The sequence below is a fragment of the Micropterus salmoides genome, unplaced genomic scaffold (assembly GCF_014851395.1).
Source record: "Micropterus salmoides isolate LMB-PRFRI ecotype aquatic unplaced genomic scaffold, ASM1485139v1 Ms_hic_scaffold_14, whole genome shotgun sequence".
NCBI classification, from domain to species: Eukaryota; Metazoa; Chordata; class Actinopteri; order Centrarchiformes; family Centrarchidae; genus Micropterus; species Micropterus salmoides.
Window position 1 is genome coordinate 30,042,252 of NW_024040485.1, and position 21,116 is coordinate 30,063,367.

The window sequence follows — 21,116 nt, forward strand, 5'->3', positions numbered from 1 at the left end:
TACATTAAAAAAACATTTCCTTTTTTATTTTGGCAGAGACCAAAAATAGCCTCTCACGGTCTACATGCAGAATATTAACATGTCAAACACATTCTAGTCACATTTAGAGAAGTCACGGCTGCGATGATCGACAACAAGTATAGGAGCATGTTGCGAGGTGGGGGGCGGGGTGGGGGGGCTGACCTACGACCTGCAGACTCAGACTAAGACGTTACAGAAAAACTCCCGTGATGGAAAACAAAACATTCTGAAGACACAGAGAAGACAAACCTCCCTGAACTCAGCACAACCTCCGCTTCAGTTCCCCCTCCGCAGATTAACACAGAGGAAGAAGCGCAGGTAGAAAGAGGAAGTCAGCCTACTGAATCGAGTAAGGTCAAGGACACGTTTCCTTTGCTAACCATGCACAAGAAAATATAAATGATTATTGAATCCATTATTATGGCCATAAGACAGATTGTTCTCTGGGGATTAAAATATATTTTGTAAGTAATGTTTTCTTAATTATTATTGTTTTCACATTCTGTGAGCTAAAACTAAGTTTAGCTTGCCCTTATTAGCGGTAGGCTAATATCACTAGCTCATGTTTGATACTAGCCAGCAGTAGGCTAGCTTTTGTGACTGCTTGTGGGGCCAGCTGGTAAAATACTCTGGAGCTAACAGGTTATAGTTTGGTCATAGATCGAACGATAAGTTAATGGGATAATTTAAGAGTTATTTGTACCATCGAGGAGGCTTATATAAAACTAGATGGTGCTATTGGGTCTGAGCGACTTCAGCCACCTGACTGGGCAGCTATCCATTACCATAAACTAATTAAACAATCAAATGTAGCTTCAGCTGAAGTCCTTCGCTCGCTTTAAATTCTTCCCTTCTTCCCTTCTTTCTTTTCGCAGTCTCAGTTTTAGTTGTCAATATTCTATAACTATAAGTTGGAGTAAATGGCAGTGGAGTTAATGCATAGTTAATTGCCCTCGGAGCTCCTGATTTAGAAAATACCACTTGTGTTCACGTCATTCAGAAGTTTGTTTGGTGAATGTTCACATTGTTGGAACAAATCAGCTATGAGCAAGTAGATTTTGTTATGTTATTGTAAATATAACTGACGATACTGATAAACATCTCTGTGGAAACACCTCGACATTTACGGATATTCAGCTTGTACATAAAGAATATGTGAACAAGGGCGATTTCTTTCACCTCCTGAACATCAACAAATACACGACTGCGTCATACGTAGGAAGTTTAAGGATCATTCAAACAAAATGATTAGAGCTGTTATCGCTGGACGCTACTAGGAGAAGTTTATCTTGATTTACATTACAAAGACTGGTCTGCTGTAAAGCAGAAAGTCAAATGTGTAAAAAGTGTGAAAACGCTCATCAGAAGAAACAAAGATTTCAGTTTGAGGCCTCATCCACACTACTCCATTTTTGTTTAAAAACTGAGTTTTAAAACGAACACGATCTCCGTCCACAGCAGCGTTTTCGCTGTGTATCAGAGTTGATCTCCGTCTACATTAAAACGACTGAAAACGACATCTAGTGGCTGTTCATGTACACTAGGCGTGCGCGTGCCGGTGTAAACATGAAGCGTCTCCGTAGTTACAGAAGATTTGACGAAAGAATAAAGAAATACAATCGTTGCAAAGTAAATATGGCGACATGCACAAAGTGTAGGCAGATAAGTGGTATTTGTACAGTACAGAATGTACCAAATCGTGTTTCTGCTTTGCATGACTTCTAAGACCCAATCAGAGAGCGTCTGCGTCATCGTTTCTAAAGTCCTCTGTTTTTGCCCGTCCGCACTAAAACGCTGGCCGGAATTTTTAAACAAACAACGGGGTCGGCAGCGGTTTCAAAATCTTCGTTTTCGCCGTTTTAGTCTGGACGGGAGGTGCTAATGTAACAAAGGTCTGTGTTTTAAAACCAAAACGCAGTAGTGTGCATGGGGCCTGAGAGTGTTGAGGGGGGACGGAAGTGGAGTTTATGCTCAAGAGCAAGATTTAAAGATTCTGACAATTAGAAATTAAATGATGAGACTTCTTCTACAAGTAAAGTTCTGCCTTTTTGTGCGTTTTATAACAGGTTGAACTCAGGGACACAAGGGGACAACACAGGAAAAGCATTGTCATTCACTGGATGTAAAGTTCCTGTCCACATACTCTTAGGATTGATTGATGTCTAGTGTTATGGTTGTTATTTACCTTTCTACACACAGTACATGTCTTCGTAACATTAATACGCTAAGAGACTTTAATGACTGACTAATATCTGGAGGAACTGTATCTGATCACATGTAAATACCAGAAGAAAATGGGATCTTTAAGGAACATTAGAACTGTAAAGTCTGAATATTGCCTATGGGATTATTGTAGTTTTTTTTTGTATGGGATCCCCTGTGCTTGGAAAGTCTCGCTGAGGAGCAAATGCAAAAACTAAAACAAATGACAGAATTATTCTCTCACATTCAAAAGAAAAGCCTTGATTACAGCAATCTGAGCAACCAAGACTTACATAAAAAATATCATTTAGAGTTGACCTCCGTGCGCAGTCAAGTCCTTCAATCCCCCGAAACAGCCGACACACTTCCTTTACAATCCTCTGAATTCAGATTTTGCTCGGGCGAAGATGCAAAAAACATTCCTGCCTCTGAGCGTCAAAATCACCACGAATCTGTTCCTCGTCAAAGCTGAAGTGGTTTCAGGGGAACTCAGTGTTTCCCACCAAGTGTTTTCTTTTGTTATTTCTGGTGCGGGTAAAGACATAACACATTCCTTTCTTTAACACCGACTAAAACCTTCCCCCGCCATGTTCTCCGGGATTTCCGTCTCCATCGGATCTCTGCGGCTCAGAGATGGAGGCGGCGTCGAGGCCGTCGGCTCTTCTTTTACAAAGATAAAACTACACCACAGTACACAGTTTTCACAAGTCATGCGAATATACAGCAACTAGAATTTTAGAAACCAACGTTTAAAATAAAAGTTAACATAAAAAGTAAAAACTACTTTAAAGAAAATAATAATAATAATAATAATAATAAATTATTAGCTTGTTTGAACACAGTGAAGTCTTTACATGGACTTTCATACCAAAGAATAAGTGTAAACATACAGTATCTATATCACTGGCTGCCCCCACTCACCTCCTACAAAAACAGACTAATTAAAACTGCATTTGGTGATCAGCTGCACATTATTAGTAAAAGGTAAAACAGAAAGGGGCGTCGAAATAATCCTTTTCAATAAATATCACATTCCACAGGGGCGGCCATTACTCTGTTAGCAGTTTACCAAAAGGTACCGTATTTATAATGCATTAAACAAATCCTCTAATGAATCATTTTAAAGTAATTAAGACATCCGAACATGGTAACGATGTAAAGTGACAGCGAGTTTTGACGATTCGCCTCCTTGTTGTTGGTCTTGCGGCAAAGAAAGACAAATCCTGATCGTGCAAATGAATGTGCAACGATTCCATCCAGAAACAAAATAGAGAAATTAAGGCCCCTTAAATAAATATTCTCATTCTTCTTTTTTTACGGTTTCCCAGGAGAGAAAAAATAATAATTAATACTACACGTCTACCGTTAAAAAAATGGTATTCCCACGCCGTAAGAAAACACTTATCAAAAAGAACGCAGACAAACACGGCTATACCATCCTGGAGTTAGTGTCCGAGGAAAAGTGTCCCAGGTTTTGTTTTTGCCGGCGACCCCTGTTGTTTTTTGGACATTTCCTAAACAGACACAGAGAGAGAGAGAGAGAGAGAGAGAGAGAGAGGTGTATTCATTTCCATTGACACTAAAGATAAAATTTTCCCTTCAAGACTACAACCTGTAACTGTTATGTTAGTACAAAATTCACTCTTTCTGCAGACAGCCTTCCTAACGTGAATCGTCATCAGTCAATGTCCAAGAACCGTTCCCATTTGTTCCAAAAGAAAACTTTATTGGCTTATGTACCTGGCAAGCAATTTGTATATAACGCATCCATAAACCAAACTAGTGTCGACTGATCTGAGTTTTTCAACGGCCGATGCCGATATTTAGAGAGCAGAGCAGCAGATGGCCGACCGATTAATCAATCCATCACTAAGCCAAATCCACAGTTGTTTAAATTTCCGTTCTACAGTTATAAAGTTGCAGAGTCGGAAGAGCTGGTTCCGGATGTAAACATTTATTTATTTCCTCAAAGACGGTGTCAGATGACCGACAGGTGGAGCTGCTCCACAGCTTGGATGGATACGAATCTCCCCTGGTTAAATCATCAGAAAAGAAAATGAACATCTGTGTTGGAAAATATCTAGTTAAAAAAGTCTAAATGTACAAGACAAACTGTTCTCACTCCCAAGTCGTCACACATGGACACGTGGTTAAGACCTGTAGGCGTCTCTACTGCCAAATCTGCATTTGTTTTTCAAGTCAAGTCACGTAAGTAATGTTAATTTAAGCAAAACCACGATGTTTTCCTAAACCTAACTAAGTACTTTGGGTGCCTAAACCTAACCAAATTGCGACGTTTCACAACGTTAACTTTGAAAGTCTAACCGGACGTTGTATATTTATTGTTGGGAACACTACGGCGGAGCCCTGCACGTCAAAAAAGCGACGGTAAAGGGTAACCAGGGCATTTAAAAGCAACGCCAAGGGGTCTTGACCGAGTGTCCATATGTGGTGGTTGGAAGTGAGAATGTGTTGTTCAAGAAGCCTGTGGAGACAAGTCAACTACGATTCCCAAGGTGCATTTTGGTCCGATACTTCTGTTACATATGGAAGAATCATGAATGTTTTAATTCATTTACTCTTGAAATTCTGGTTAATTTAGAAAAACTGTGTTTAGAATTTCTCAATTTATGCATCTGAAAGGCTTCTTCTCCATCGCAGTCACAGCTGAGGCTCATGGGTATTGTAGTGTTTAGAGCTGTCCACCAAACTAATGGACAAAACCTTATTTCTCAGAAACAAATAATTTGAAATAATTCAGACTGGTGCTCGGAACATAAACCAATACGATCCAGGAGAGGATGTTTACAAACGTTTAGGAGATTTTTGTCCAGGGAATAAATGAACCATTTTAATTTCTTATTTATGGTCAACGTCGAACTCCCAAAGACGTGTGTTCAAACTCAACTGTGTATTGAAAAAGGATTCCTGGCGGAGGCGGAGGGATGCGTCCTGAAAATCACATGTAGGTGGAGCAGAGTGTCCACATTTAGTAGGGGATTTATTCATAACATGTTAATGACATGAGAGGCTTGTTTTTCTGTCAAACTGCTGCCAAACGCAAAGAGAGACTGATGTTTTATTTCCTCCTCAGAGCGATGGAGTAAAGTCTGCCTGCTGTCTCCGAGGAGAGAAACGAGGCCAAGTCAAAATCCTGTTTAATTCTCCTCCTTCAACTGTCGCCAGCAGCTCCATCCACACAGACCTCACACCTAAACTTCACGTGTGATGGAGGAACAATGACGCTGCGTTCACAGCCGGCATGTTTGTCTGAACTGTTTCTGTCTTTGTTTGTTTGAGACCAACAATAGTCAGTAAGAAACATCACTAAGAAAATGTGTCTCTAAAACCACAAAACAACTGAATAATAATCTAGTCTATAACAGATGGTACGCACAGATTATTAGATTATAATTAGATTCTGTTTTAGTTCACACCTTTTTAAGCACATTAGCAGCGGAGAACTTGCATCAAGCATTACATTATGTACCTGAAATGCTCCGCAAATTCTGTGTTTGTATGGCACTTTTCTAGTTTCTAGCATTTGTAATATTAGTAGTTCTTTCTTTGAAATGCAAAAATGATGCAATGTACTTGCTCTTGCAATAAAATATTGAAAGATCCATTTATCAACAAAAAGAATCTTAATGAGATTTTAATGAGATAATTAATAGATAAATTAATAAATAGTATTATATATTTAATGGGTTATCTGCATCACTTTTTAAATGAAAGAGTATATTAGAGGGGGTGTAAAAAAATTATAATCCATTAATTCTTATTTAAGTTAAGTGCATATTTGGGGGGAAACTTTGCTCTTTAATTGAAAAATGAAGGTCATTTAAAATATTTCTTTTTTACCCCTTAAAAAACCATTACACCCCCCCCCCAAGAAAACTCAAAATGTATAACAATCCATTTATTTATCCATTAATTTATCTTTAATTTGGGTAAACATACGAACAACAACAAATACCTGAATACTGAATCAAATATCGAGTTGCACCTGGAAATATTTCATCATTAATCCTCCTTACCTTGTGATGCACATCACCACGGCGACGATGATGGCGATCTGCACGGCGCCGATGATGGCGGCGATGAGGACGTAGTGCAGCTTCTGTCCACTGGGAACCACGTAGAGGATGTTGAAGTCCTGAGGCTCGTCACACTGAGAGCCTTTGTAGCCTGCGTCACACCTGGGACGCGCAAACACACACACATACACACGCAATTTGGTTAGGACTACTTGGTTAGGTTTAGGAAAAGATCATGGTTTGGTTTAAAATAAAGTTACTTATGTGACTTAACTTACTTTATTTAGGTTACGTAGCCTACGTAAGCTACGTAACCTAAATAAAAACATTCATTGCTGACTTTTTGTTTCACACAGAAAACGAGCAGCAGTCTCCAGGGTGAACCATTTCTGGTAGCAGATCTTTTACTTAAATTACAGTACTAATAACACGCGGTGAAAATACTCCACTCAAGTAAAAGTCCTGCGTTCAAAACCACTTAAGTAAAAGTGTGTATTATCAGAAAAATGTAAATAAGCTGTCAGATGAATTTAAAGAAAAATGTACAATATTTAGAAAATAGCATTAATTGGAAAATTCAAGTACCTCTAATTTGTACTTAAATACAGTACTTAAGTAAATGTAGTTACATTCCAGCAGCGAGTGGTAGCAGCACTATTATTATATATTATTATTAACATCAGCAGTAGCAACACTAGCAGCAGTAGTTCACAGACCTGCAGGTGGCCATGTTGTATTTGATTTCACATTTCCCGTGAACACAGAAGCCGGCGTAGCTGTCAGCGCAGGGGATCGGCATCCCGGCGTAGAAACCGTCACCGTGGTCCAGACCTGTGGTTTCTGAACAGGTCAAAGGGGAAACAAACAACAACAAATACACAACAAGATGAGAGGAGGGTCAGCTGGTGTCACGACTGCACATACTGGAGAGTCAGATCCTGTGCAGGTGAGCGCTGGGACGTCTGGATCATGGTTTCAGTTGGTCTAAGTCATTTTTACAGCCCCTGTTGTTTCTTTAAAATAGTCAAATAAGCACAATAAAACAGCTAAATACTATCCGCAAAAATATGACAGCAGCACAAGCGTGGGGCTAAGAGGTGAGGAAACAGAAAAGGAACTATTAGAGAGATGTAAATAAAATTAAAGAACGTAGAGTAATTACATTTAAAAGCTGTATACAACATTAAGTACATTACAATACCTTAGAGACTAATTAACTAATTATGCAAATACTGTATACAGTATGTTTATCTGTGTATGTCTACATATACGTGCAGAAGTGATTCATGGTCCAAGTGCAACAATATTAATGTGTATTACTATAAATAATAAATACAGTATACATAATATGTATTTAGATATATGGTGTTATATATCGTGTGTGCAATATAACTGTATATATACTACGCAATAACAAAAAACAAAGTAATATGAAATATGTTTAATGGAAAACAACAACAAGACAATGTAGTAATTTATAAAACAATAAAATTTTATAAATCAATCTAATACAGTGTTAGATTTACATTTACCACAAGTTCTTCTTCTACTCTTTATAGTAATAATATTGTGTAATAATAATGATGCTGCAGGCTGCCAACTTTTCAATGTAGTTTGGAGTGAGATTTGGTGGTCGGTTCATTTTAGGCCTTCTGTGTTATATCCCACCGCAGGGGTCGGGGTCATCACTCTTTAATCCTGCATGCCACAGCCACATGCGTGTGTAGATGAAAAGCCAAGTCACTGATCATGGTCAGATCAGTGTGATCAGGAACCTTACCAACCTCCAGACATGACAGCCTTAACCAAAACCATGTCTTTTCCCCAGAATCTATGTGTCAAAACCAGAGACTGTATTTCTTTCTATTTAGTTCATAATAAGCAAGAGTGTAAGTTTTCCTTTGGAGGAGCCACTTTATAGGTGGGGTCTGGGGCTCCTCCCCCAGCAAACTTTTAGCATCAAACACTTAATTTCTGCATTCTGGTGAATTTTTCTGCATCAGTTTATGGTGGAAATGTTTTTATCTAGGCTATGTCAACGGAAACACAAAACTATGACAATTTAAACTATAAAATATACCAGGATATAATTCAGTAGGTGAATGGCTTTCAAGCATTCTGTAGGCCTATTTATTTTTCTTTCATGATTTAGTCCTCCCTCTTCTTTGTGTCTTTGTTTGGGGAAGTTCCTCTTTAAATGCGGCACCCTTTCACCTAAAGGATAAATTCATTCATTTCAATTGCATTAGAAACTGCTGGACTGAATGTTCAAAACTTCTGTGTAATCTGATATCTCCAGAAAGATTTTTATGAGAACAACGTCATCATTTAATCACAATTAGTTGTTAATTTAATCACACATTTTTCTAAATCTCCCCGCCCTATAATCTGCTGTTCATTACTGGCTCTGCTGATATGATTGAATCCCAGACAGACAGACACAGAACCCGTTTGGGACTTTATACACCTGTGCAAAACCAAACTAACTGAAAACACTTCACAAATCCTCACGTTAACTTCAGCAGCTCTGTGCAGTTCACATTCCCACCAGAGCAAGGCGGCATTAGGCATTAGTTTTTCCATTGCGTTTGAAAATTGATGTATGGCGTGAGGGCGTGTGAAAAGTGTCGATTGTGTGAGTCTCACGCTCAATGCGTGAGAGTTGGCAGCTCTGGCATACTGTTATTGTTTTTATGTGCACAGGTCGGCCAAACAGTAACCTGCGATTATTACAGTATAGTTGAAATCAACACTACAATCTCAATAAGAATATTGATATATAAAGACATATAGTAAGTGCATGACATCATCATTATCACAAGATAAATTAACATTATTCAAACTGTCATTCTGTGTGTCTGCGCTGTGAGCAGATAAATCATAAAATACAGAACACTCTGCACATTAAGGGATTCTTCAATCACGCACAGCTTCACTATAATTCACTGCGGCAATAAAGAAACAGCTTACAAAGCAATCTGTACTGCTCATTAAAAAGACTGATGTGCCAAATGAACCAAATTCACACCAACACTAAGAAAGCCTTTAATAACAAACCCTGCGAGTGGGAGTTTAAAGTTCACTGTTTGGCACATTTACGACGCCAGAACTGACAGGACGTTTGAGATTTACAAGCCTCAAAAAAAACAAGAAGTGTTTTTTAATCAAACCTTTTAAATTCATCAGGAGCATTATGAGTCACACTAATTTTCCAACATGCAGGATCTCATGAGGGTTTTATCTGTTGACTGAGGATTATTTCAGCTGTTGTTGTAGCAGCTGAAGCATTAACTTGTCGTCTTTTACTTTCCAGCACAAAGAGGATAAACACTAACATGATACCTTTGCTGCTGAAAGAGAGATGCTGTAATTACAGATTCAACAAATGTGTCATTTTAACATCCTGGGAGGGTTTCCAACACTTTCCTACAAACCTCCCTGAGAGGAGCTCAGAGAAAGAAAAGAATTAATGACCATAATTAGCTCGAGAGCCCATATTTAGCTGCCCCCCTCCACCCCCCCGAGAAAGAGAGATGATTACAAGGGTGACACAGAACTGATCACTGAGCAGCAAACGATGAGGGGAAATCCAGCAGCATCTCCTCCACATGGTTTGTTTTCTTTATCAAAGCTGACGTTTGTGGTGATTTTGTTCTTTTCACTCTGACATTTATATGATAAGCTTATCTTATCGGGGCATGTGTTTAACTATCCTACTGCCAAACTGTGTAGAGATTTTGGCAGAAATGTTAATTATTTTTGTTTTCTGGAGGTGAATAACGATTCTGCTCTTTACAAACTGTATCTGTCTCTTTTTTCCCCCACAGTCCCTTGTGTTTTGGGCTTGTTTCCATGAATGTGTTATAAAAACTGGATACCGAACTCCAAAATGGAGCCCATTAATTTTGGTGAATAAAGCTGCATCTCCGTACTCACACCTGCTGTTTTAACAGTGCGTTCACACAAATGCAGCTGGACACTTCTCACGCTCAATGGTCGCCATCTTGGCTACATAGTGGAAGCGGACGGACCACCAACGTATTTTTAGACTTGTAAAAATGGGGAATCTGCGGAGGTTGAGATTGTAAAAGTAAAAGTACGTTCATTTTTCTTTATTTCAAATAAAGCTGAATTGAAGTTAAGTGAGCAAACAAGGCAGTAGATATTTTGCCGGCTGCCTGGTTACAATTCGCCATTAAAAAGAAGAGGAATAAGAAGAAGTGGTCAAATAAGTGCAAGTGCAACACATCTGTATTTATATATATATGAACTCTACCCTGTAGAAATTTACAGTCTACTCAAGTACATAGTGTACACAGTGTACTGCATGTTAGTGTACTCACGGGAAGTACCCGAATTGAGACACAGCTTTAGTGTTTGCTTGCTTTGAGGTTTTCTAGGCTGATAAAGTTTAACAAATATAAAACCTCCATGAATTAGAAGTTCAGGATGCAAAGAGAAAATAATTTAGCTAGGTTGCCGCTGTTTGTGAATACGGACATCCATTTTATTAAAGTGAGCAATATTTTATAAATAAAAAAGACATTCTGAAACGTACAATAATAAAAAGAATATAAAAAAAAACAACAAAGATTGTGGGGTTTGCGCTGAGCAGGTAAGTTAAACAAATTGTTCAACATTATTAGGAAATACGCTTATTTGCTTTCTTGCTGAGAGGCAGACGTTCAGATTGATACCACTGTCATGTTTACAGGGTAAAAATGAAGCTACAAAAAATGCTACAGTTAGCTTAGCTTAGCATAAAGTCTGTGAAAAGGGGGAAACAGCTAGTCTGTCCAAAGGTAACAAAAAGCCACCTACCAGCTCCCTAAAGGCTCGTGTGGACTACACGACTTTCAGCATTGACCGATGACGCGTCCTTGACTAGTTCACACATAACGACTAGCGACCGCCGATCGATCGCCGATTTACCCCCGATCACAGCAAAACGGGCACCCAACTCTCCGACGGGCAAATCTGTCTTAAAATCGTGTAGTGTGAACTAGTCTTAACTAATTATCACGTTTTAACTTGTTTATGTACACAAGTTCAAAGAATGAAAAAAAACAATACGTTTTTTTTTTCCTTCTAGTTTAAAAAAAAAACTAATTTCAGCCTTTTTGAGTTCTTTTTTAAGCCACTGCTGTTGTATCCAGCGGTCCCCCTCTGTTTACCTTTTGTTCTCTGGTGTTTCCCCATCCTATTGACCCTCTCACACACCTGCACCTCGTTCACAATCAGCCACCAGTTATCTACCCCGGTCCAGTACACCAGTATTCACCAGATCGTCTGCGTATCTTCCATGGTACACACCTTGGCCAGCTCTGGTTGTGAGTTAGTGTCTCGCGATTATTATTGTTTGCTCTCCTCCACCTTCACAGAACCTGCCTGCCCACCTGCTTCGCCCAAACCGCCCCAGCTCACCATCTTGCCTGGATTCTTCATTCTGGACTCGGATCACTCTCCGCCCCAACAGATTGTTGACTATCTCATAAACTCCCTTTACTTGTAAATCGGTTGTTGGCTCTGTCGTGCTTTTGGGTCCAGTCCTCTCCCGTACACACCCATAACACCTACAACTGAAGATGACCATTTTCAACCTTTTTAACTGTGACCAGCTGTTCTCTACAATCTTTGGGGACCTTGAGTGAAATGTGTATTTCAGGAAAAGAAAGGGACAGAAAGTAGTTTTATTTATTGTTGAGTTTGAAAGATATATTCCCTTGAAGGACACGTCACCTCAGACAGCGGTTTAACTGATGAAGGCCACCGTCGTCATCTGGACGAACCAGAGGACAAAAACACTGAGTTCAGATAAACGGCTGTGAACATGGCGGCTGTGAACGCAGCCCTTTTCTCAGCTCTTGTGTCTCACATTATCAGAGTCATAAATGTGCTGCTGTGTCCTTCGCTGTTTGTGATGTTGACAATGCAGCGGTTTAATCCGATCCTCCTATTGTCTGTCTCTGAGTCCAAGTTAAAAGACAAAGTGAAGGAGCTGACAGAGCCGAGGAGGAATCATTCCCCCTGAGACGTTTTAGTCGCTGATAGCAATGCACAGAGCGAGCGGCAGATAATAAAACCCTCTGGATTCTGTTTCATCTCCTCTTTGATCTCCAAACTCAACACTTGCGTCGTGCAGCTGGGTGGGTATCGCCGCAAAACGTCCTCGTTCTGCTCCTTTAATCTGTGTGTTTACTTATGAGAAATTACAGCGTCACATCACGCTCGGGCTTAAAGAACTGTGTACGCACATTATGTTCAGCATCTAGGAGGACTGTGAATCCCCACCCCCTCCCCTGTGAGGACATTATTGTGTATTAAGGAGATTTTCATTAGGTTTTGTCCTGCGGTTATTGCTTCTCAGCAGGTTCAGATGCAGGTTAACAGGCTGCTGAAAGGCCACAGGAAGTTTTCCCATTAGCTGCATTAAAGGCAGGAGAGTGGATTTACAATGTGGTTATTATAATCTGAGCACAGTCTCAGAGGTCGTTAATGTGTTGAATTGTTTTATTTTTTAGCCATGCTAGCAGCGTAGCTCAGAGATGTCTGTCTGTTTGTCTACCACTTTTAACTAGACTAAAAACCTCTCAACAATATCGGAAGGATTGATATGAAATTTGGTCCAGACATCAGCGTTCCCCTCCGGTGATCCATTAACTTTTGATCTTTCGCCTTCAGAAGGTCACACGTTAATGTGTCCAGCACTTTGGCTTATGAACAAATACCTGCAGAACTAATGAAATTCCCATCAGCCTCAGCTGTACTAAGTGTTTACTGCTAATTAAACTAAGAGCATGGTGTAACTTTATACCTGTTAAACATCAGCATGTATGCTTGTCATTATGAGAATTTTGGCATGCTGACATGCTGTTAGCCTTTAGCTCAACGCATCACTGCACAGATTTGACTAATTTTAGAGTCAAATCCAGTCCACTTGAGGAATACCCTAATCAGAGATGGGGACTCGAGTTTGAGACTCGGACTTGAGTCGCACGTAAGTCGCACACACAGTGACTTCAGACTTGACTAGAGACCCGTCCTCAAAAGACTTCAAGCTCGACTCGGACTCGAGGAGCGGGACTCGTGAACAATGTTTATTTTTTAGGAAACATCTGATGAGCTCTCTGTTATTCCCCTCCTACCGTTACCTAAAACCTGCCTACATAACATGTAGTATCTGCTGCGTGTATATATATATATATATATATATATATCATTAACTTTGGCTTTAAAACTTCACACAACAAGACCCAAACAAAGAAGCGCTGAACGCAAAATAGGTTAGCATGTTTAGCTCAGCATTGGCCATCTACCGTTAGCTTGCTTCTTGCTTACGGCCTACCAGAGGTTAACTCCGACTGTCGTTCGTTATGAAAAGATAAAAGAGCGTTTGTTTACTTGCCAAACTTGTGGTGGTCACTTAATGTAATCATTTACGCCCCGCTGGCTGCCATCACGTCAATGATTAACGCTGGCTGCAAACAGGTTACAGGTTTATTGTTCATCATGTAGCTTTACACTTTTATTTAGTTAACGTTACACCGGTTTGAGAGTCTGCGGGGATGTGTTGACTTACAGTAGTTAATACGCTGTCATTAATTGCATTCCACATTACATGGTTGTGTTCTGTAAGTGAAAAACAGGCTACAGATACAGAATCTCTTATAGCGAAGCAGTTTTCTAAGCAGCCTGGATTGAACACAGTAGCTGATCTTCATTATAACCACGAGAGACTTGAGACTTGATTTGGACAGTTGCTCAGAGACTTGTGAGCATCTCTGACCACAATAAATTAAACCCCATTCTGTGTTTTCACTACTTGCGCCGGCTGTATTCCCACGAGCGACACAGCAAGCTAAACAATGCATGTTAGCATATCTGCTGCTCATGTGGGCCTGGCTGTGCTCACATACTGTCACTAAACAAGCTGCTATTTAAGTGACTGTTCATCATTTGTTTGCTTGTTGCTTTTAAGGGCATCATGTCGTCTTTGTTGCAGTATTGAATGACAGTTACACTATATTGTCATAACATTGTCATCAACACGTGCAGAATTAAACTTGCCATTGTCTTGCTGAAACAAGCAGGCGCGTCTCTGAAAAAGACGTTATGAATTACGACAACAGTGTCAAAACACGTTATAAAAACGGACACTTATGGATCTTGATTATAATTGGCTGAGCTGTGTTCGATGCCCTTGTAATATACTTTATAACCACACAGGTGAGAGTCTTGAGAGTGCAGCACAGTCTTACTGCGCCATCTAGTGTTTGTGTCTGTATCACATACAGAAACATTCTGCTGCAGTTGGATGAGCTGCTTGGCGGACTTATACTTCTAACTAGACTTTTGTTGCTGTGTTAATTTGTGGGGATCCTTGCCAGTTATGTTGTAACCATTTTAGGCTATAAAAGCAATTGTTTAATTTAAAAGGCACCAGAATACAGGAAATGGCATCCACTCCAGTAAAATGTTTTTTTCTTGGGGAGGACCCACCCACATTTTTTTTGCTTGTAATGCGCAGGTCAGAAATTTGCGTCGGCGGTCTACAGTTTGAGTTCCACGGTCCAATTTCCAACATGGCTGCTGTCAAACTAGTAACTAAAGTTGTGAGATAAATTTAGTGGAGTAAAAAGTAGATTTATATATAGCATATTTCCCTCTGAGATGCAGTATAAGTATAATTATAATAATATAATATAATATTACAAGAACCTCAAAATTGTTCTTAAGTGCAGCTCTTAAGTGGACGTACGGTTTAAGCAGGAATCACATGTGAACCGATTGTATCTTGCCGTCAATCGACGCATCTCCAGTCTTGCTCTTGGTGATTAAATAGAGTGGTAATCCATATATGATGTTTCTTGAACCGTCTGATGTCTTTATGGTGATGTTATCGTGTCCCCAGATTTCACTTATTAACTTGGTCAGAACAGTCTTATTAACATGACTCATAGAAATGATGGACAAAAGTACAGAAATAAGATTCCTTACCTAAGACGTTTACTTTGAAAGGACTGCTGTCGTCTTTCTTCCCCAGTTTCTCTTTATCAGCTGTGAAAGAAACAGATGGACACAGTCAGTCACACACAGTTACAGTTCCTCTAAATAAGTAAGTACAAACAACAAGGTGAAACTCCTTGAACAGATTTGAACCTTTTCATCCAGGCATCGCTTTTATTTTAAAATATATATATATTTTGGCTCAGTCTTAACTTCCTCGCCTGAACAACATCCTAGCTGCTGTCTGTTTATTGGCTGTGTGTGTGTGTGTGTGTGTGTGTTATTTACTCTTCAGACTAAAGCAAGTGGAGGATGTCGGAGGATGTTTACTCGACGTCTGAGTCTCGCTCTGTCAGAGACGAGGCGGCCAATCTGAACTGTGTGTGGGGGTGTGTGTGTGCGCGTGTGAGAGACAGCGGTGAGTGACGACAAACAAACAAACAAAGAAGGTTAGGTGTATTGTTGTGGTTATTTTCCTGTCGACAAGGCTTCATGTCTTCATGCTGTCTGCAGGAGGAGGAGCTGCTGGGAATGTTAAACAGAGCACGCACACACACACACACTGCTACACACACAGTGATACAACTGAAATACACAAAAAGACAAACACACACACACTCATCCATTTTTAATGCTTCATCATTCCTGAGGAAATATTGACAAATCTCTCTCTCTCATTCTCTCCATCTATCTCTCTCTACCCTTTCTTCTCTCCATGCCTGTTCTGTCCCTCATCCCTCCTCCCCCGCCGTTCCTCTTGCTCCCTTTATCTCCTCCTCCTCTTTCTTTCCTACGTCCTCCCTTTCGCTCCCTCTTATTTTCTCCCTCCCTCTTTCTGTCTTTGAGTTGCCAAAGAAAGCAGAATGGGGAAAACATTGCATGAGAAAGAAAACACAGATTACATAACAAGCTGTTGATGTAAGAAACCTATAAACCGTTGTCAATAAACATCATCTAGCTGTCAATCAAACTCTAATGTGGACCAAACAACCGCATCAGCACGCCTCACGATGTCCAGACAGAAAGATGAGGTCGTCCGAATGAATTTTTCCCAAGCACCTCCTTTCCGATGACTCCGACGCTCACGAGTCTTGTCATGTCTCTCAGCTAAGACTATCAACCACTGATTGGACACAGTGTCGTCTAAAAAACGGCATTGATCAGCTGATTATCAGCTGTTCAGAAAGAGATATCATAAGCGATGTATTTATGCAAATACATGAGCACCATGTCAGCACAGTTTTTGTATCATTCTCCACATTCTCACACAGTCCACTAACTTCAATATTTCGGTACAGGACACCACAGTTATTTCCAATGGAATAAGTACTTTTACTTAAGTACTGTGCAATTTTACTGTGTTTTTACTTTGCTTTCTACTTCTATTGTACCACATCACAGAGGGAACTATTGTACTTCTTACTGCACTACATTTATCTGACAGATGAAGTACTTTTTGGATTAAACTTCTGCATAAATTCACATATGTTGAGACTAGAATTGATCTGGGGATGTTGAATATCTGCAGCAAACTTCATGTCAATCCATCAAACAGCTGTCAAGACAGTTTCCCTCTGGCTAAAACACAGATCACGCTAATATTCAGCAGCTGATAAAGCATGTGTGGGTGAATATTTAATCCTGGTAAAGCATCAAAGACTACAGATAACTGAACTTAAAACCAATTTTATCGTTCTGAAACAATAAAAATCCCTGAACAGTTTGTTCCTTCAACTCTATCGTCTGAATTTGGTTTGTGGTGTGTGGTGAATCAAAGTGTTGGCCCGACGGCCTGAGGAGACAGCAGATCAGCAGAGAGGGCAGGTGCTCTTCACCTCAGGGTGCTAGACACCCACATATCCCCCCTCCAGCCACCATCTCCCTAAGCCAATCAGACGCTTGGTCACCAGCCACCCTAAAGCCATAACCACTGACAAGAAATCCATAAATCCTGCAGGGTTACCGTCTCCTGCCAACGCCCAAAGAGAGACAGCGGAGAGCGTGTCTCCTGCATCTCCTGTAAGACGACACATTGTGATTCAAGGTGAGTCTATCAACATAAATCAGACCTTAGAAGATGCACGGAGGATGTTCTGAGTCTGGAGGAGCTCTGGGTGTTGGCACAGACTCTGAAAAACATCACAGCAAACTGTGACTGCAAATGAGGTTTGAAACTAACACCCCCCCCTCCTCTGAGAGAAAAAAAATCATTCAGTAGATCAGAAGAAATAACAGGGCTCATCTCAGATGTGTTTTTATCCACCTCGTTAAAGCCACTGTGGATATCAAGATTGAAACATGGTGTTGAATACATGAGAATGTCTGTGCTATTGCTCTTGCAAACACCGATGGAGAATTATAATCACACTACCTGCAAACTGTTTACATGTTTTTGGTCATGTCCCAAGATGGTGCATGGCCAAACATTTCACTAAATTCACTAAAACTACTAGGTAGCGTTGGGTATTGAGAACCGGTTCCAAGTTGGAACAGTTACCAAATTTCCAAGAAACGTGGATTCATTAAGTCCTGTGCATTTGGATTCTGCATCTCGATCCCTAACTCTGCATATTTCATCTCCTGACTGAACTGCAGTGAGCATTTTACAGTCCATAAAAGTGTCTCTTATCTGCCAGCACCTGCTACGCCGACCACCTCATTTGTTAAGAATTACATCAACAAAGCATGAAGAAGAGAGTCCTTCTGTTTCCAGTCCTGGACCATGGCGGACCGCAGCAAACGCTCCAAAGTAAGGAGGTTTGGTGCGAGGGAGGAAGCGGCTCCAACATGACGAAGCGTTTACTTCAACACGGCGTGAATCTGAAGGAACGCGCTGAGCTGACGTTCACCTTTTATACTGAAGGGAAACCAATGATGTCTACAAATGAGTCAATATATATTTTTCTTAGAGACGAGTCCCCAGAAACGCCCCTCTAGTACAGAGACTCCTTTTAAGGATTATTATTTTACTTTAGCCATGAAGGTGAAGACGAGCAAGGAGGAAGAGGAGGAAGGTCACCGAGCGCTGATAACATCTGTAGTGAAGGGTTTGGAACTAGAACCGAGATTCTATAAGAACCAGATTCAATTAGTAGAACCGGTATGAGAAAAGGAATCTATAAAATTAAAACGAAAGTTTTTACTCCCTTACAGACAAACAATGAGGAGTGTTACATGTAGAGTATCACTAATTAATGTCTATAAGATTCATAATCATGTTGTATTTTTAGTTAAACTAAACAGACAAACAACAATAAGACTCTTTTTTTCTGCTTCTCATCCAGATCAGTTCTTTACTGATTACCTGCTGACGTTATAATTTGCAAATTATGTATATTTTCCAGCAGCAAACAGCAGCTCATTGCACACCTGGTAATAAAATATCATTTATATTTAAGACATTTATGACAGTTGAACACCCTTGTTTTCAGACAATCCATCACAGGCTTCATTCTAGTCTGTTTCTTTTAGGTAATATTAAGTGGTCATCGACAAACTGGTCTTGTTTCTTTTTAGCTACCTCAAAGTGTTCCCAGATCAGCGATTAATTACAGTATTATTACATAGATCAGATATAAGATTGAGTCTTAAATAAACTGCAATTATCCTTTAATACAGGTCAATATGTGTTAACTGCATTTACTCAAGTATGGCACTTCAGTACAGCTACTTTCTTCCACTTCACTAGATATTACAAATACAAATGTACTTTTTACTCCACTGCTTTCATTTGATAAATGTAGTTACTTTGCAGATTCAGATTTGTAAAACAATTTAATCAACAAAACAATGATGATGTATTATTATAGTTTAAGATAAGGCTATTGATGTCTGTGGGGATTTTTACAAATTACGCAGCAGTCATTAAAATGAGTATCTACCAGCTACAGGCATCAATAATTATTGAGTATAAGTATTGAATTGGCAGACATATACTGAACAAAATTATCAACGCAACACTTTTGTTTTTGCCCCCATTCATCATGAGCTGAACTCAAAGATCTGAGACTTTCTCTGTGTACACAAAAGGCCTATTTCTCTCAAATATTGTTCACAAATCTGTCAAAATCTGTGTTAGTGATGCTGATCAGAGAGCATGGCTATTGCACTTGTATGCCTCAGGCTGGCCACAATAAAAGGCCTCAGGCTGGCCACAATAAAAGGCCACTCCAAAATGTGCAGTTCATTCACACAGCACAAAGCCACAGATGTCACAAGTTTTGAGGGAGCGTGCAGTTGGCATGCTGACTGCAGGAATGTCCACCAGAGCTGTTGCCTGTGAACTGAATGTTCATTTCTCTACCATAAGCCATCTCCAAAAGCGTTTCAGAGAATTTGGCGGTACATCTAACCGGTCTCACAACCACAGACCATGTGTAACCACACCAGCCCAGGACTTCCACATCCAGCATCTTCACCTCCAAGATCGTCTGAGACCAGCCACCCGGACAGCTGCAGCAACAATCTGTTTGCATAACCAAAGAATTTCTTCTCAAACTGTCAGGAACCGTCTCAGGGAAGCTCATCTGCATGCTCGTCGTCCTCATCGGGGTCTCAACCTGACTGCAACTTCGCACAGCCATTGAAGAGGAGTGGACCAACACTCCACAGGCCACAATCAACAACCTGATCAACTCTATGCAAAGGAGATGAGTTGCACTGCGTGAGGTAAATGGTGGTCACATCACATACTGACTGGTTTCCCCCCCCTTTTATTGTGGCCAGCCTAAGGCACACCAGTGCAATACCCGAGCAGAGCAGAACCATCTGCCTGCGGTCCAGGCTGGGGCCAGTTGTTTTGTCAGAGGGGCCCATTCAATCTGGGACAAAAGAGACAAAGTTCAAGCTTTCAAAATGTCTTTTTAGTATATAATGTAATGTTTTAGTTAGGTCTGTCAAATGATTCATTTTTTCTTAATCGCTGAATTTCAATAGTTAATCACAATTAATCGCATGTTTTATCACATGATTAAAATTCTATTATTATTATTATTATTATTATTATATACATCTTATCTGTTTTAAGTCTGTATTAACAATGATAACAATTATTGCCAGTGTATCTTGATCGGAAATCAAATTAATGCAAAGCAAGTTAGTTTTTGAACTTGACTTTAAGATCTATTTGATTATTTCAAATCAAAAGATGTGCAACGAGACTGAGGTAAAACAATCAATGTAAATGAAATATAGTCTTCCTTAAGCTTGCTTTCAAAAATTCGACAGCAAAAGTGCACGTACAAACTGTACACACATTATTATAAAGTGCTTAACAAACAAAATACTCAACATTATTTTTGAATTCAGTTGAAACCAATGAGACAGCACTTGCTTAGGAGTTTCAGTTTGACTGCTTTCTCCGTTTCATACAGGCTATGTATGCGTGCAACAATTGTCTAGCATCAACCTGATTAGCTGTACTAGCTGTATGCTTAGCTTGTTGATGGTAACGTTAGCTTAAGCTCGAGGTGCTTTGATGATATTTTAATTCCATTTCACACAAGGTCTGTACTGCTTTTGACTTGTCGACGGAGCCGTCTAGGACTGTGCTGTTGTTCATCTCCACGGCTGCAGCAGGAGGTAGGAAGTGTTGCAAAATACTTGATAGAAGGCCATCATCTGTGCATTGTGGAGGGGGATAGGACCTGTAGGCTACTGTTATCGCTTTTGTGTATGAAAAGTGTTGTTTAAATGCAATGCACTATTAAACTGTTATGATGATAATTTACCCTTTAAAGATGGGGACAATTTCCAGCAACATCCAAAGGCTATCGATGCAATGGAAACATGGATTACAAGGACAAGATATTGTCTACAATGCTGCATTCAGTTTAATGTACATTTGTTCGC

At 39.9% G+C, this 21,116-nt stretch overlaps 1 protein-coding gene across 1 annotated transcript in view; it reads right to left on the reverse strand.

Moving 5' to 3' along the window:
* tmeff1a (transmembrane protein with EGF-like and two follistatin-like domains 1a) overlaps positions 1-21,116 on the reverse strand; it is a 104,128-nt gene continuing 83,012 nt past the window's right edge. Inside the window, exons 7-10 of the mRNA XM_038718964.1 lie at positions 15,258-15,317; positions 6,977-7,100; positions 6,261-6,422; positions 1-3,737 (exon numbers count right to left, since the gene is read on the reverse strand). Coding sequence (XP_038574892.1) covers positions 3,653-3,737; positions 6,261-6,422; positions 6,977-7,100; positions 15,258-15,317 — 431 coding nt within the window. The 3' untranslated portion in view covers positions 1-3,652. The remainder of the gene's footprint in view (positions 3,738-6,260; positions 6,423-6,976; positions 7,101-15,257; positions 15,318-21,116) is intronic.